Here is a 17,740-nt window from a genome sequence, read left to right as displayed (position 1 = left end):
GAACAAAACAAAGGACCTGTTCGTTTGTTATAATTATATTTTTTAAAATTATTACTTTAAATTAATTATTTTTATATTTTTAAATTATTTTGATATATTAATATTAAAATAAAATTTTAAAAATTAATATTAATCACATGTATTTTAAGTGATTTAGCTTAGCTGGTGGTCAGGGAGGTGCCGGCAGCGACATGGCCAGCAACCCAGCAAATTTGCCTAGAAAGGGTCATTTGTGGCACAAACGTGCATGTGCCTGTGAAGCAATAATTGTGTCTAAGGTAGTGTTTGACTGTGCGTTTTAACCTGTGTTTCGTTAAATTTTGATTTTTTTTTTTTACTAAAATTAAGTGTGGTTTGTACTTTTTGGATCATTTTGATGTGCTGATATCAAAAATAATTTTTAAAAAATAAAAAAAACATTATTGACATGTATTTCAGTATAAAAAGTTATTTGAAAAGCAACCGCTACCAAACTGCTAAACACGTTCTAATTGTTAGGCCATGATTCCGAAAGGATCAAGTGAACTGTCCAGGGCTCCAAGTACTCAGGACACGAAATTTATGGGTCCATTTCAAATATCTGCATGCATCACAAATGATGTGTGTTCGAGGATCATGTGAGAATTTTTATTGTGATTTGGGATTTTTGGGATCAGTGGTGAAAGGTCACACTGATGAATTACAGCAGCAATAAAAAGTTTCGATCTTTAATATTTTCAAGGCATTTTTTTAGCAAAATAAAAACTTAAATTGGTGTGTGTATGCGATGGAATAAAAGTAATTTTTTTTTTCCATTCTATACATGAATTTTTATTTTGATAGTGTTTGATTATTGTATCAGGGAAAGTCAATGATTTTTTTATACTTTATATTTTGAAAATTTAGAAATTAACTCTAAAATTATTTAAAAAATAAATGTATTTTATATTCCTATCTCATTTCTTCAACCAAATTTATGTCCCAGTTATCTCTATTCTTTTTATCCCAAGTCGGTGATAAAATACTAGCCAAAAGATGAATTTCATTGACATTACACGAACTGACGGGTGGTAGAATATTACATCTTTCAATCTAAGTGTTTAAACTTTTTTTTTTTTAAAAAAAACACATCATAATTTTACATAAATTACAATTAAAATTCTCTATTGAAATCTTGATTAAAAAAGAGCTATAATTTATATTGTTTTTCCAATTTATATTTTAAAATCATAATTGCAAGAGCTACTACAATGCCAGACATACATTTAATGGTTGTTTTTCAAAGTATTTTTTTCTTGAAAATATATCAAAATAATTTTTTATTTTTTATAATTTAATTTTTATACCAACAAATTAAAAATAATAAAAAAGCTTCTAAAAATAATTTTAAGCAAAATAAAAATTCAAAATTTGGCAAAAACATGACATAACCGTGTTGCTTTAGTGATTATTTACGAACACAATTGAAATGATGTTTTTTTAAAAAATTAAATTTTTTTTGTTTAAAATTAAATTTTTATGTTTTTGAATCGTTTTGATGTGCTAATATTAAAAATAATTTTTAAAACATAAAAAAAATTATTTAAATATATTTTCCAATAAAAAAACACTTTAAAAATTAATCGCTATCATACTTTCCACCACTCCCTCAATCTCATCTTCCATATAAATACTAAAGAGAGAAAGTTTTGAGATATTTGTATGTTTTTTCACAATGTTAAAACAATTTTCCCTAAAAAAAAGAGAGAAATTATCAAAAGTCTTGTTCAACTATTCAACAAAAAGTGTTCTTAATCAAATCTTGAATTTATATATTAATTTGATCATCAAGCACTAACAAAAGGCAATGGGGCTCACATCTCAAAATGTGAAAAAAAAAGAAAAAAAAAAGCAGTATAGATAGCACAAGATCATGAAAATGGGGTCCCTATAAGATGCCAAGTCAAAATCTTGGAGGGGACCCTAGTGCTGAAACATAAAAGGCGGACTTCTGTGGAGTGGGGCCAACCTTTTGAAATTCCCAAAAAAACAAATAAAAAATACAAGGCTAGTTGCTTAAATAGGAAATGCATGCTATCCGTTATTTTTAAAATATTAATTTTAAATAAAAAAATTTAATTTTTTTAAAATATATACGAACATCCGCAGTAACAAACAGACACGTAAATTACACCCCCAACCTTTATCAGTACATGTTACATGGAAACTACATATAATTTTTTTATGAGTATTTTTAATTGAATAATATGTTAATAAAATCTAATTTATTAATAAAAAAATCTTAAAAGGTCATTAACAAAAAAAATATTGTTATCTTTAATAAATAAATAATAAAAATAAAAATATTGAACTACACTGTTTTTTTAGATATTTAAGTTAAAAATAAGATACGATAATAAATGATATTTTTTATCAACCATGAGACTATTTTTAAACTAGTTTATGCATATAAAAAAATATTCATACTCCATATTATTTTTTTAATATTATTTAATAAGATTACTATATATAGTCCTATTGCATACTTCATAAAAAGAGAGATTCTGTAGCAAAATACAATAAATCCATGATAATGTTTGATGTGTAGATTTGAATTTTGAAGTTGCCGATTAATGTACTCCGCAACAGAACACAAGAAAGGACACCAAAAAAAGAAGAAGAAAACAAGTGTAGAAATAGAAGAAGACATTGCTCCTCCTCCTTCCTTCTCTTCTCTCCTCTCCTCTCCCATTTTTATCATTCTCGTGACTCTCCCTCTCTCTTCACACGTTTTTCATCACTGCCATCAATATACTATCGCCATCACCATTTCCGGTCTCTTAATCTCTCGAAGTTTCCTCCTTTCTTGATTGTCAGCTTAAAAAGGTGATAACTTTTTCTTGGTTCCCATTTTGTGTCTGCATTTCTTGATTGATAAATTTTAGTTCCTTTTCACTTCTCGTCACTTTAGCGCCATCTCCTCAACTGGGTTTTGTTTCTTTTGTTGTTTTAGATAGATTGTATTGTGGATCTACATTGATAGGTGTCTGTGTGTTTCTTCACTGCTTGGATTGTAATTTTGGATACCCTTTTAGATAAAGATTGTTTTTTGATCTTTAAAGTGTTTGTCTTTTGCGGTTATTAAGGAAAGGTAGCTGGGGGAGCTCTATGGTGGCGAGATTGGTTTGTTTGAGGAAGGGATTGTTTGTTATGTGAAGTAGGGTTATTTGTATTTGGGAAATGAAACTTGATGTGCAGTCATTAATGGCTCAAAGTATAAGATCAAGCAGGTCTTCTTTTAGCTCCACTAATGGAAATGAAGAGACTCCTATGCACCCTTCTGCTTCTTTCTCAAATGGGGATGGATATGATAGCGATGGCTCCAATTTCGCTACCCCGTAAGTCTTCTACACCATTTTTAGCTCCGTATTTGTTACTTTCGTTGTCGGCTTTTTATCTTTGTTTACTGTTGCGATGCTATGAAACTCGGATTGAAAGTAGCGTTGGACTTAATTACAGGGTCTAAGTTTTTGATCTTGTATATCTTGATTTTATTCAAAAGCTTTAACATGGTAAAATGGACTTGATAAACCTTCTCTCAGGTGCATTGTCTTTCACTGGTTTTGCCTGCCCAATTCTTGTTGCCTTAGCTTTTGATTTTATGACCGGTCGATACTGGTGCATTATATTGTTGGCCTTGTTATAAGAGTACTAGGTGTTGCTTTTGATTGTCTCTATGTTGCTTTGCTTGTAAAAGATGACTAGATAGCTGTAGAACTTCCAGGAAGTAATTTTTATGTTTTCTGTTGTTAGAATTTATCTAACCTCTAACTCTTAGTGTTATTTATTGTTTTTTCTCACAGTACACCAGCAACCCTCTCCACAGCTATTCCGGCAGAACTTGCTGGTGCCATACCATTGATTGATAAATTCCAGGTAACAAACAAATAAGTTCTTTTGCTGTTAAAGTAATAATGTGGAAGAACTTCTACTTCTCATTTATGTTTACTTGCTTGAATATAATGAGTTGAATCCAAACTAAGCTTATGATTATCATATTTGGCCACTATTCATTTACCTTCTTATGCGGATTTGGTTTATGATCAAGTTGAATGTTGCAGAAGTATACATTAAGCTGACCCAAACTGGCTTGGAATTGAGCCACAGTTGTTGCAGTCATTTATATTTTTGCAAAATCATACATAATTTTTGTTCCATGCAGGTTGAGGGATTCTTAAAGTTGATGCAGAAACAAATTCAATCCACTGGGAAACGTGGATTCTTTTCTAAAAAATCTGTAGGCCCTCAAGTCCGGGAAAAGTTCACATTTGAGGATATGCTGTGTTTCCAAAAGGTAAAATTATGCTGTGCATCAAGGAAGTATGTTCTGTCAAAGATATATTTAGTCATGAAGTGCTAAGTTATTGCTCTTTTGCAGGATCCGATACCAACTTCATTGCTTAAAATTAACAGTGACCTGGTAAGCCGCGCCACTAAACTCTTCCAGATAATTTTGAAGTACATGGGAGTTGATTCATCCGATAGAGTAGCTCCAACAAGCTTAGATGAACGAATTGAGCTAGTTGGAAAATTGTTCAAGCACACATTAAAACGTGCAGAACTTCGAGATGAAATTTTTGCTCAGATTTCAAAGCAAACAAGGAATAACCCTGACAGGCATGCATAGCTTCTTTTGTTTTGATTTTTATTTAGCTTTCTATTAGCAAGTTGTTTTTCCTCCTCATCTTGTAATTTGTGAATTTAAAACCCATCCTAATTGGCCTTTTACTAGAGCTGATTCCCAATGGACAAATCTTTCTTATACATGTAATGGTGATGCTTGGTTTGGATGCTTGATTTTATTTGGGCCTCTGATTGTTTCTCCTTTAAATACTTTTTTTTCCCCTTATCTAATGCCATCTAGGTTTTCTGATTCTCATAACGCAGGCAATACTTGATTAAAGGATGGGAGCTAATGTACTTATGTGCTTCTTCTATGCCTCCTAGCAAGGACATTGGTGGATATTTGTCTGAGTATGTCCATAATGTAGCTTATGGTGCAAGTACTGATTCTGAGGTCCAAATCCTTGCATTAAATACACTAAATGCTTTGAAGCGTTCTGTCAAAGCTGGTCCTAGGCATACAATACCAGGACGTGAGGAAATTGAAGCTCTTCTAACTGGTCGAAAGCTTACAACAATAGTGTTTTTTCTGGATGAAACATTTGAAGAAATCACATATGACATGGCGACGACAGTGTCTGATGCTGTTGAGGTATTTTAAAAAGCCATCAAATCTTTCTTCTATGGTTTCATTCCAGGTAGGATAGATATAGTGAAACAAGAAAGTCAATCTCAACATGGAAAAAAAAAGGAAATCATCGCAGGTGGACCTGCTATTTTGATTATAATTTTCCCAAAGATATATGCAAACTGGGGTGTTCAGCCTTCACTTAAGCCATTGTTTTGTTATTTATTTCTCAAGTGAAAAGCATAACATAAATTGGTAGGTGTTTACTAGATGCAAAACTCATTTTTATTTATTAAAATCTTGCCACCATTATTGATGGCCTGTTTGGCATTGTGGGCTAAAGTGATAGCTAAGCTTATCAACCAGTGAGAACTGATTTATTTTTTTTGTTTTGCAATTTGAAATAATATTACATCAATGTAATTCGTACATTTTTCAGGAACTCGCTGGGATAATTAAGCTATCAGCATTTCCCAGCTTCAGTCTCTTTGAATGCCATAAAGTTGTGTCTGGTTCCAAGTCACCTGATCCTGGGAATGGTATGTATCCTTTGGCTTTCTTGGTTGTTTTCCTTGACAAAGATCAATTGATATTGTCATTTAATCTGCACCTTGTTTTGATGCAGAGGAGTACATTGGGTTAGATGATAACAAATATATTGGAGATTTGTTAGGAGAATTCAAGGCAGCCAAGGATCGAAGCAAGGGAGAAATTTTGCATTGCAAACTGATATTTAAGAAAAAACTATTTCGGGAGTCAGATGAAGCTGTAACAGATCCAATGTTTGTGCAATTATCATATGTTCAAGTGCGTAAGCTTGCCCTTAAATATCATTGAATAGCTGTAACTTCAAATTAAAGTTTGGAAAGATCATCCATGCTATTTCTATAGTTTAGCATAGCCATAGCTTCTTGCTTTACTGACGTATGATTATATTGCTACAGTTGCAACATGACTATATATTGGGCAATTATCCTGTTGGGAGGGAGGATGCTGCACAGTTGTCTGCGTTGCAGATATTGGTTGACATTGGATATGTTGGTAGTCCTGAATTATCTGTGTTAGTAGTTTCTCTCTTCCCTTTTTTGTTTGTCTAATTTAATTTAGATTCTAGCATTTTACTTCTGAACTTGCAATGATTTTTGGATATTCTTTCATCTTGGAATCATAGTGACTTAGTTTAAGGCTTGACCACAATGGGGTAGATTTTATGGTCATATTTGATCTCAAGTTACTCTCTATTCCTATGAATTTTGACATGCTGAGGCTAATATATTTTGCAGTGATTGGACTTCTCTCCTTGAGCGCTTTCTTCCCAGACAAATTGCAATTACACGAGGAAAGAGGGAGTGGGAGTTGGATATTCTTTCTCGTTACCATTCGATGGTAAGAACTAAAATCTGAAACTCCTGTCTTGATAATTTTCAAGAAAATTTGTTTGTCTTAAATGTTTCTGTTTGTTCAAACTTGTTGACTTGTGATTATTGATTTGTTATCAAGGATTGCTTAAAACAAGTTGCTTCTAGGATTTTTGTATATTTTTATCCTTGTCTTGAATAAAACATTATTTTTGTTTGTCTAACAGCAAAATATTTTTTTTATTTATACATCATTTTCCGGTTTGTTTTCTCTTTTAGTTTGAGAAAACATCTTAAATTTTGTGGTTGATGGTTTAATTTCTTATTCCACTTTTGTGTCTACTTATATCAGAGATGTGGTTGGCCGAGGGGTATACTGGTGTGATTTAAATTATGTAAAACAAAAACTTATTGTTTCAAGTTCCTGGTGATTTTTCTACTTTGTTTACCACTTTTAGTCAGATTCAATTGAATAGATCCAAGGAGCTACCTTAAACAAGGAATCAAAGGGGGTAGAATATTGTACCAAAATGATAACAATTGCACTCAATATCTTCTACTATTTGTTTAACTTATGTGTTACTACCCATCTTTGTAAAGTAGACTCTTTTAGAATGTTGGCATTTTGCCTGTCAGTCTATTCTCCGTTCTATAGTGAAAGTCTTCTTTTGATATTGTCCTGTTCCCATGTAGGAAAATTTGACAAAGGATGATGCAAGACAACAATTTCTGCGGATATTAAGGTCACTTCCGTATGGCAATTCTGTTTTCTTCAGTGTTCGCAAGATTGATGATCCTATTGGACTTTTGCCTGGACGGATTATTTTGGGCATTAACAAGCGAGGGGTAAGTCTAAATATATCTGCACCCTGCATGGTGAAATTCTTTTCACATTCCAGATCATGAAATCTAAAGGACTTTAATTTTTTTTGTTTATTGGTCCACAGGTGCATTTTTTCCGTCCAGTTCCAAAGGAATATTTACATTCAGCAGAATTAAGAGACATAATGCAGTTTGGTAGTAGCAATACTGCTGTGTTCTTCAAGATGAGAGTTGCTGGTGTTCTGCACATATTTCAGTTTGAGACCAAGCAGGTTAAAAAATTTGTCACTTCCCTATATGCTGGTTCTCCAAAGTTGGAACTTGATCTTCTTAACTGTTTTTGCTGAAGTAACCAAACTTTGTTTATCAGGGAGAAGAAATTTGTGTTGCTCTTCAAACACATATAAATGATGTTATGCTGCGTCGTTATTCTAAAGCTCGGACCGCTGCTAGTGGCTCAATGAATGGAGATGTTTCTAACAATTTTAAGCCTCCCAGTGCAGAAGTGCATGAAAAACGTTTACGTGAATTGTCTAGAACTATTGAAGAGTCTCATAAGAAAACTGAACAGGTATGCTCTAAAGTTTAAGTTTTTTCTTTATTTATTTATTTATGATCAGTTGTGGCATGCGGTGGTGTTGAAATAACACTTTTGGATGCCTTGGGCATGTAGGGGAGATATCATCAGATAAAGTATTTGATGCATTTTAAGTCATTTTTGATGCAGCTCAAACATGAAAATCAAGTCTAAATTTGGTAATAATTATCAATTGAAAAATATTATAGAGAAAAATAAGTGTAGAAAATGGATGCAGGCAGTCCAAAATTGTTAATATATGAAATACCTTTGTATTCATTGTTGCATCTCTGTACTTTTGTCAAGATTTGGTTTTTCTGTGTCTGTCTATCTTGTCTTGTTCTTTGTCCTTCTTCATAGTTGACTTGCATGTTTAATTTTTGGGGCTAAGATGTCAACTAAGTGTAGAGCAGATCTGAATGAGTTTCTTCTAAGGTAAAATCTTGCGTGCATGATTTTCAATCGGTGCCTATATCGGAACCTAACATACTTGAAGGCCAGCTTGGTCCCCATAAGTGATTTTCAAGTGGTGCATGATCATCAACAAGTGTTTCATTATATAATGGATTTGAGACCCTTGTTTAAAAAACTGAATTATTTTTTTCTTTATGCATCTCCTTTAACTTGCACTTATGATTAACTGGTTCAATGCTTATCCAGTTATTGGAAGAATTGCATGAGAAGCAAAATCAAGAAGTGAAATTGCAAGAGGAATTGGAGGCCTTGAAAGATTCCTTGAGATCAGAGAAGCAAAACTTGGCAGAAGTAGAGTGTGATCGTGATAGACTTAAGTCATTGTGTGCTGAAAAGGATGCAGCTCTTCAGGTTAGTGTTATGAAATCTGGGGCACATGTACTTTCTTTAATTACCATGTCTATTTTGCTAATGTTAAGTTTTGAGTTTTAGACTGCATTATCAGAAAAAAGAAGCGTGGAAACAAGTTTGGCCAATCTCAGTAACTTTGCAGTAGAGAAAAATACCAAAAACAATTTCGTTGGAGCTGATAATCAGGTACAATTCCAAAAAAATAAAATAAAATGACTATTATGCTCTGGATTTGTGTGTAACTTGTTGCAGTGTTTTCTAGTCTGGACTCTGTTCTCATTAATACGATAGAATCATATCGCGTGCTTTATGATGTAGTAGTCAATTTGAACTGTGGATAACACAGGTGTTGCACAAGCTCCAGGATGAATTGAAACAGCGGAATGAGGAATTGCATGCAGCAGAAGAAAGGATGCAAAGATCAGCTAATGAAAAAATATTTCTCGAACAAAAGATCTCTAGACTCGAAAGGAAAGTTGAAGAGGTATTGATACCTTCTTGAATTTGTTAAACATTTACTGGTGACTTGTTGCCGCAAAATGGTTAATGTCACTGTTGGTCATAATGCAGATGGAAGTTATGGAGAAAAACCTTGAGCAGGAACGCCAAACCTTAAAGTTTCGAGTGATTGAACTTGAACGGAAGCTGGAAACGGTCACACAAGATCTGGCCACTTCCAAATCAACTCTTGCAGTCGCGAATGCAGATTTGGCTGCATTGCAGAACAATTTGAAGGAATTAGAGGAACTGAGAGAAATGAAAGAGGTACATATGCTTTTGCATGAGGTTCTCTATTTCTGGTACATATGCAATTATTTTATGATTTGGTTAAATTTTCATGTATATTTTGCTTACTAAATCCATAAGTTGGAACATGCTTTCAGGACATTGACAGAAAGAATGAGCAGACTGCTGCCATTTTGAAGATGCAAGCATCTCAACTTGCTGAGCTAGAAGTGCTTTATAAGGAAGAACAAATTTTGCGGAAACGTTATTTTAATACTATAGAAGGTTGGATTGCCTCAAATAAAAAATACTATATCAACGCCTACACAACAAAATAAAAAATCACATCATCGGAATATGAAATACTGAATTAAAACATAATTCTCCCACTTGTAAAGCACTTCATGATGCAGTCCTATGATTTTTTGAAATCCCTAGCAATTGATTAGGAGAACTTATGGAAGTTAAAGTAAATAGCTAACAGCTGTGGCATGTGATGTTGATTTGAACACTGTCAAATAACATTAAAATTATCATTATCTGACTTGTGGGAACACTGACATCAGATTAGTTCATGAAAATTGGCATAGGGATCCAGGGTAAGATGTAACTTACTGTTCCGAGAGTTTTAGCAAGGGATGGTTGCAAAGAAAAAAACTGGAACCTCCGAGGAAAGAAGTGAAAGGCTTGAAATAAAAATGGAAAATTTTTGTAAAAGAGGGAAGAATGAGAGGGGAGATATTGTGAGAAAAACATGTTAGGGGAGGGGCAGTAGCCACAAGGTTTCTTCCAAAACTGCAACACTTTCACAAACAAACTATGCGAGCCTCTGCTTTATTAATCTTTTCCAAACATCATCATTGGTATTTTTTTCCCTGAATGAAAACTATATGTCTGATTACCATAAAGCTAATGGAGTCATTTTCTTTGATGCATTTCAGATATGAAAGGCAAAATCAGGGTTTTCTGTCGGTTGAGACCTCTAAGTGAGAAAGAGATTTCTGGAAAGGATAGAGGCCAGCTTACAAGTATAGATGAATTTACAGTTGAACATCCATGGAAAGATGACAAAGCAAAACAACATATGTATGATCGAGTATTTGATGGCAGTGCTACTCAGGAAGATGTGTTCGAGGATACACGAGTGAGTTTGAATTTTATTCATTTATTATTATACTGCTTTAATTTTTAAGCTGGATGGAACCTTGTAAATAGTTCAGGATTCTTCAACTAACTCTTATTAAATTTTTTCTTTGTTGGAAATTGTGATGCAGTATTTAGTTCAGTCTGCAGTAGATGGGTATAATGTTTGCATATTTGCTTATGGTCAAACTGGTTCCGGGAAGACATTTACCATTTATGGCTCTGAAGGCAATCCTGGACTGACACCACGGGCCACTTCAGAACTTTTTAAAATTTTAAGACGCGATAGCAATAAATTCTCATTTTCATTAAAGGTAATTTGGTTTTAACGTCAATTGTTGGGTACTGATAATGATGACAACCTATTCATATTCTATGTCACGGCACTAAATTTTCATTAGCTAGATTTTTTATACTCCATTCATCCAAGGCACATAAGAGATTTTTTATCTTCCAGGCTTGTCTATGTTGACCGGTCTGTGTCTTTGCACACACGTATTCTTGCATGCATTTGCATCATTGCATGTAATATGTTTCTATTATCTCTGTTAGGCATTTAAAATCCATTTGAAACACACTTATAAAACTTTGTGCATTTGCATCATTGCACATAATATGTTTCTACAAGCTTTGTTAGACATTTAAAATCAATTCGAAACACTCCCACAAAGCTGTGTGAAATGCACTCTTTTTTATAAAAAATATGATCTTGTTTGCAAAATGATGCAGGCATATATGGTGGAATTGTATCAAGATACACTTGTGGACCTTCTATTACCAAAGAACATGAAGCGCTTAAAATTGGATATTAAGAAAGATTCAAAGGTGATTGCTATTTCAAAAAGTGAGATCTAATATTTGTTAGTTTAGATCTTGTCTAGTTTGATTGATATCACTTTTGTTTCTTGGATCTCATGTATTGTGTATGATATGATATTCAGGGTATGGTTTCTGTAGAAAATGTGACAGTTGTATCCATTGCTACATTTGAAGAATTACAAAGCATTATTCAGAGAGGATCTGATAAGCGGCATATATCCGGGACTCAAATGAATGAAGAAAGTTCGAGGTCTCATTTGATACTTTCAGTTGTTATTGAAAGTACCAACCTTCAAACTCAGTCTGTTGCAAGGGGAAAGGTATCTATCTAGTTATTCTTGAACAAATTATAAGCTGCTTCTATGTACTGAATGATGGTGTCAGAAGCATAATGTACTTGTGCGTTGACTTGGTCTTCTTTCTTATGAGATGTGAAGAGCCATGCTCATGGCTGCATCTAGAAATGTGATAGTATGTAGTGTGAGACTCACTCGTTGATGTCAGCCTCGAGTTGAAGTTTATTTAGTTGGTTATTTGTGTGACCACATCTCAATATCATGTGCAGTTAAGTTTTGTGGACCTTGCTGGTTCAGAAAGGGTGAAGAAGTCAGGCTCTTCAGGTAGTCAACTTAAGGAAGCTCAAAGCATCAATAAATCACTTTCAGCCCTCGGGGATGTCATTAGTGCTTTATCTTCTGGTGGTCAACACATACCTTACAGGAACCACAAGTTAACCATGTTAATGAGTGATTCCCTTGGTGGTAATGCCAAGACGCTTATGTTTGTGAATGTATCTCCAGCGGAATCAAATTTAGACGAGTCGTACAATTCTCTAATGTATGTTTCTTGTCTTCCAAACATTCATAACATATCCATAATGTTTTTAATAGCTTGTTTTGTGATTCTTGTGAGATGTGTAATCCAAGATTAGTGTTGGTTAGTTTTAAGATGATAGAATTAAATTACGACTGCAATTTATCTCATTAAATCTCTTCCAGTCTCTCATACATGTTTTTGACTTTCTTGGTATCTCAACTTTTGCCATTTCAGGTATGCATCAAGGGTTCGATCAATTGTTAATGATCCAAGCAAAAATGTTTCGTCAAAAGAGGTTGCTCGGCTTAAAAAATTGGTTGCATATTGGAAAGAGCAGGCAGGTAAGAAAGGGGATGACGATGATCTTGAAGAGATCCAAGAACAAAGACTGGTGAGAGAGAAGACAGATGGTCGTCATTCAATGTAGAGTATTTTGTTACCGGGGTTGAAATTTCACCTCTGAGCTCCGTTGATTTTGTAGAATTGTTTTCTTTGGCTTTTTGGTGACACTGGGATGACTGGAGATTAACCAACTAAATTATGGATGGGTTCTGATGATCTCTAACTAATACCTTGCCGAGGCTGAAGAGGTTGTAATTGGCCTAAAGGATTAGATTTGTATAGTCTGAATTGTTTGTATATAGTACTTGCACCTTTTTGTTGATAATACTTATCAATGAGATGATAATATAACTAATTAATCCAAAATATCTTCTTGAGGCACGTGAGTGCTTAAAATCTTCTTGGATGTGGAACAGGTCCTTCCCATGTTACCTTCATTAATGTCTTCAAAATTTAATCTGTCATTAACCTTTCATGTCTCTGCAACATTTGGTTGCGTTACATTTTTTATTTATAAAACCTGTTTCTACTAGGAGACCATTCATTCATTGGGAGCATATTTTCAGCAATATTGATGAACTTAACGGAGACAGAGGTCATGGTCTTGTTATGGAACATGATAATGCAATCCTGCCTACTTTGGTGTACTTGCTCCACCATTTATCAGTTAATCTTTATTGGAAAATCTGAATATATTGCATGCCTTCGATGTTCCTCCAAAACTTCAAATGAGAAGCACACCTTTAATACTGGTTTTTGTGAACTAGGAATTCCATTATTTCCTTGATCTATATGTAGAAAGATGAGATGAATTTCCAACTCATCTTTCCGAAATAGGTTTTGGGTAACACCTTGTTATCTACTCTAGCTGATGCTGGCAGTTCTTGGAATCTCGTTAGGCAAGAATAAAGATGTCATTGTTTTGTTTTACATGAACATTTTGCCTTGCCTTCTCATATTTGTCGGGCACAAAATATGAAGTCTGCCACATGATGTCTGCTTAAACAAAGCAAAGCTTTTATGTGTAAGCACACAAGCATCAATGCCGTGCAATAACACAACTAGCTGAAACGATGAAGAGGTCTCTATATATTTAGAGAAATGAAACACAATTTCACAGGTAAACATGGGTAAGAGTGGTGTCCCGATAATTGATCTGCATGGGTTTCCAGGACAGTACGAGAAACTGAGGAGAGCATGTGTGGAGTGGGGATGTTTCAGGATTGTGAATCACAATGTCTCTTTGGCCCTCATGACAGATATGAAGAGGGTTGTGAGGTCATTGCTAGACCTGCCCTTTGATGTCAAAAAGCGCAACATAGATGTCATAGCTGGGAGTGGCTACATGGCACCAAGCAAAGTCAACCCTCTTTATGAGGCTTTAGGACTTTATGATATGAGGTCTTCTCAAGCTGTGGAAACTTTCTGCTCCCAATTGGATGCCTCTCCTTACCAAAGGTAAAATTCCTTTTCATTTCTATAGTATTTCGACTGCTCTTCACTTCATTGTCATTGAAGTTTCTTAAAGTCCTCAGCTTTGAATAAACAAATTGACTGATGGAAGGTAAAATAGGAACTACCATCATTATTACTGGAGAAAGCATTCTGGATACTCTTTCTTTGCATTTTTTTGGGGTTCAGATGATCTCTGACCCCGGGAAAAGAAAACCACTCTTATGATAGAAGAATACGTGGAAAAATCCTAAGAATCAGTAGATTTTGAACTCATGCAAAACCCTTATCATAGACAGATGTACTATATCAGTGTCTTAATTTGGGATTGTTGTTGCCAGAGAGGTTATCGAGATGTATGCTAAGGCAATTCATGGGACAGCCATGGATATAGCACGAAAGTTGGCTGAAAGTATGGGGTTGAATGGTGATTTGTTCGAGTCATGGATTTCCCAGTTCAGGATCAACAAGTACAGCTTCACCCCTGACACCATAGGCTCGTCTGGAGTCCAAATACATACAGATTCTGGGTTCCTGACTATCCTTCAAGATGATGAAAATGTTGGTGGACTTGAAGTGATGGACCCATCTGGTGTGTATGTTGCAGTTGATCCTTCACCAGGCACCCTCCTGGTCAATCTTGGAGACGTTGCTACGGTAATTACAGAGTTCCTGCATTTGGTTGCCTTATTATTAGTGCTAGATTAACTTCTTAGTTTTAAGTTGCTAGAGATAAGTTTGATGTTTGGTAAACTTCTTGTTGATGTGATTAAGGCATGGAGCAACGGAAGGCTTCGTAACGTGCAGCATCGAGTTCAATGCAAGGAAGCCACAATTCGGATCTCAATCGCTTCATTCCTGGTCGGTCCCAAGGACGAAGTGGAAGCTCCGCCGGAACTTGTGGACTCTGAACACCCACGTCTCTTTGTCCCTTTCACATATGAAGATTATAGAAAGCTCAGACTTACCACAAAATTGGAGGCCGGTGAAGCCCTTGAACTTAAACGCATCCTGTCCTAAAAAATAAAGGAGCAAGCAATCTGCAGGCTGTAGGACTGCTGAACTTGCGTACAACACAAAATAAATCGGGATGCCTATATCTCTAGTTTTACCTTTCTAGTATGGTAAGAAGAATCTCTCAGATTCTGACATTACCTAAACAAATGCAATAAGATTATGATTTCTAATAAACTAACAAACAAAATTATGCTTCATTCTCCAAATATTGCAAGTGTTCATGTTCTTGGTCTTAAACAGAAAGTGGGGAACACTTTATCTCGAAGAATTTTAGAAACAAGAAGATTATAATGTTCTTATAAGCTCTTAACATGGACGACCAAGCTAATGAACTCAGCACTCCGGAAATTGTTGTCTAAATAGCATGTTCAGGGTTTCCTTTCTGTCTGAAGAACAGGTTTTGCCATGTTAGGAAAAACCACAGTATATTCACTGCAGGTTTAGGGAGCTTACAGTCTTGTGATTATGATGAGTTCAGCACTTGCATGCTTTATGGTTTCACATAGTTGGCAGAAGGGCATTGAATCTGATTTGCTGATTCCCTTTATTCCATAACTGGGAAGGCAGTTGAGATGTCTACATTAGGAAATTTATATAAATTTATAGATGATGTCGGTTACTAGAAATAGTTATTAAACCGTCCATCTACCTAGTAGGTTGACTCATCTTTTTAGGATACGATTTCAAGTTGAATCGAATAAGATGAATCCGGTAAAACCTAGCTAGCCCGATAAAAATTTTAGTGACTCCTTTGAATTGGCCAAATCCAGCTAAGAAAAATTAAATAAAATAACATCATTTTTAACTAAAATAATTGATCCAGTTGACCTAAAACCCATATTCTTTTCCAAATCAGTTCTCAAGAAAGATCTTACAATTATAATTTCAAGTCTTCTGTAATAGTCTTCTGTAATAGGTAATATCATAGTATTAAAACTTATACTAGACTAGTAGGTTGATCTGAAAACCGTGCTTGAATAAAATAGAAAAAGACAAAAACTTAACTAAGATGATCAAAAACCTGCTGGATATAGGCTGAAGTATAGTATAGTTATCGTATATAAAATATTTTAAGAAATAATTCATGTAGGCTATAAAGAAAAAATGTGAGGCATGGAGTATAATATAGTTATTTCACATCAAAAAATTAAGAAAAAATTCATGTTGATATAAGTTATATATAGTTATCCTGAATCAAAAAATTAAAAAACAATCCACGTGGATTTAAGTTATAAAAAAAATACAAAACTAAATGTTCATAAATTAATTTTATATTTTTTAGGTTTATTAAAAAAATAAAAATATTAAAAATAAAAATCAAGTCTTACCTGAGCTATGTTAGATCACTTGGTTTTTAGGTTAGCTTAAGAGGATATTCAAGTTTAACCGGGTCAATTGCATCTTTAGGTTTTTTGCTATTTAAAACCCATATAAGCAGTGGCGGAGGGAGGGGGGCTAGCAGGAGCCCCGTCCCCTGCAAGAAAATGCCCCTCCCTTTATAAATTTAATAAACATAGTTGAATATTTTTTTTAATCCCTTTAAATTATGATCTGGCCCCCCTAAATATTTTTCCTTGCTCCGTCCTTGCATATAAGGTCTAGGTTATCCAAATATCATGAATACGACTATTGGTGTTCTTTTAAGATGGGCCGAACATATGAACACAGCTTAGATACCTTTCTTTTCTTGACCCATTGCTGCTTCCGATCAATTACCGATTATTTCCAAAATCCTCGATTCTGCTGATTAACTTCGGAAAAGACAAGCGCCGAATACTTCCCGATTTTTTATGCCGATGTCTTGACGATTAAATTCCGAACAAATTGACGATTAATTCCATATTTTTGGCATTCCGATTAGCCGACGAGTTTTCCCAATCGCCGATTAAAAGGGGGGCCGCTCCAGATTTATTTACGATTATTTTGCGAGTAAAACTCCAAGTTTTTGCAATTGCCGATAATTTTGCATCTCTAGCCGATTAATTACTGCGTTCTAGCCGCCAACCTACAGATTATTTTGCAACAACCCAAAAAATTAACGAGGAATCACCAACCACCGCAGCCAATTAATTAATGTAATGACCGATTTTTATTTTTTTTTTATTAATATAGATATAAGGACTAGTTTGCGTGTATTTCGATTAATTTTACGGGTCCTAAAATTAATAATTATATAAATTTTTAGTAATTTTAAAATTTATAAGGCTCGAATAAATAATTTTAATAGAATAAATGTAGAAAAATTAGTTGAGTTGATAATGGCCTATTCTTGCTTGCACGTTTAAGGCATATATCAGCAAATAAATTCCACAATTTCTTGCTTTACCTGTGGTGAGCTGCTGCAAGTTAACCGCAAACCCTAGCCTTTTTTCAAATCGGTCCAGAAGAAGGGTTCACCAACTTTCATTTCTGCGCATAATTGATTTTCTTGGAGTCAACACTTCAATCTTTGACTAAGTTTTCTTTTCCATCACGTGATCTTTACTCGTCAGAATTGGCTCCATATAACTTGACTGTTCAAATAATGACTCGTGGGATTCCATGACCTTTGATCTCAATTGATTACTTTAAACACAGAGAGAGAAAGGATAAATCCAATATTGCCCGATCATCGACAACATATTGGTGGAGATA

At 34.4% G+C, this 17,740-nt stretch overlaps 2 protein-coding genes across 3 annotated transcripts; both read left to right on the top strand.

Annotated features, from left to right (window-relative positions):
* The first annotated feature begins 2,599 nt into the window (after nt 1–2,599).
* LOC118040738 (kinesin-like protein KIN-14E) lies at nt 2,600–12,962 on the top strand. 2 transcript variants are annotated; one of them, XM_073412692.1, is made up of 24 exons: nt 2,600–2,844; nt 3,105–3,356; nt 3,822–3,894; nt 4,181–4,312; nt 4,397–4,635; nt 4,906–5,233; nt 5,649–5,748; nt 5,835–6,016; nt 6,154–6,269; nt 6,493–6,595; nt 7,261–7,413; nt 7,515–7,661; nt 7,760–7,960; nt 8,627–8,791; nt 8,873–8,977; nt 9,138–9,275; nt 9,362–9,556; nt 9,676–9,802; nt 10,459–10,661; nt 10,792–10,974; nt 11,390–11,485; nt 11,602–11,799; nt 12,045–12,316; nt 12,530–12,962. In XM_073412692.1, exons 2-24 carry the CDS (start codon nt 3,199–3,201, stop codon nt 12,720–12,722), a joined length of 3,807 nt encoding a protein of 1,268 aa, XP_073268793.1. In that variant the 5' UTR covers nt 2,600–2,844; nt 3,105–3,198; the 3' UTR covers nt 12,723–12,962. The 2 variants fall into 2 exon arrangements, with proteins under 2 accessions (XP_073268793.1, XP_034903643.1); XM_035047752.2 differs by lacking the exon at nt 2,600–2,844 and having other exon boundaries at nt 3,033–3,356.
* Nucleotides 12,963–13,168: 206 nt separating this feature from the next.
* Nucleotides 13,169–15,274, top strand: LOC118040737 (2-oxoglutarate-dependent dioxygenase DAO). Its single transcript, XM_035047751.2, has 3 exons — nt 13,169–14,095; nt 14,431–14,746; nt 14,864–15,274. The coding sequence occupies exons 1-3, from the start codon at nt 13,764–13,766 to the stop codon at nt 15,107–15,109; spliced, it is 894 nt and encodes a 297-aa protein (XP_034903642.1). The 5' UTR covers nt 13,169–13,763; the 3' UTR covers nt 15,110–15,274.
* The last annotated feature ends 2,466 nt before the right edge of the window (nt 15,275–17,740 follow it).

The sequence above is a fragment of the Populus alba genome, chromosome 11, assembly GCF_005239225.2.
Source record: "Populus alba chromosome 11, ASM523922v2, whole genome shotgun sequence".
Lineage (NCBI taxonomy): Eukaryota > Viridiplantae > Streptophyta > Magnoliopsida > Malpighiales > Salicaceae > Populus > Populus alba.
Note: the sequence above shows the minus strand (reverse complement) of the source record. Positions and strands in the feature narration are given on the sequence as shown.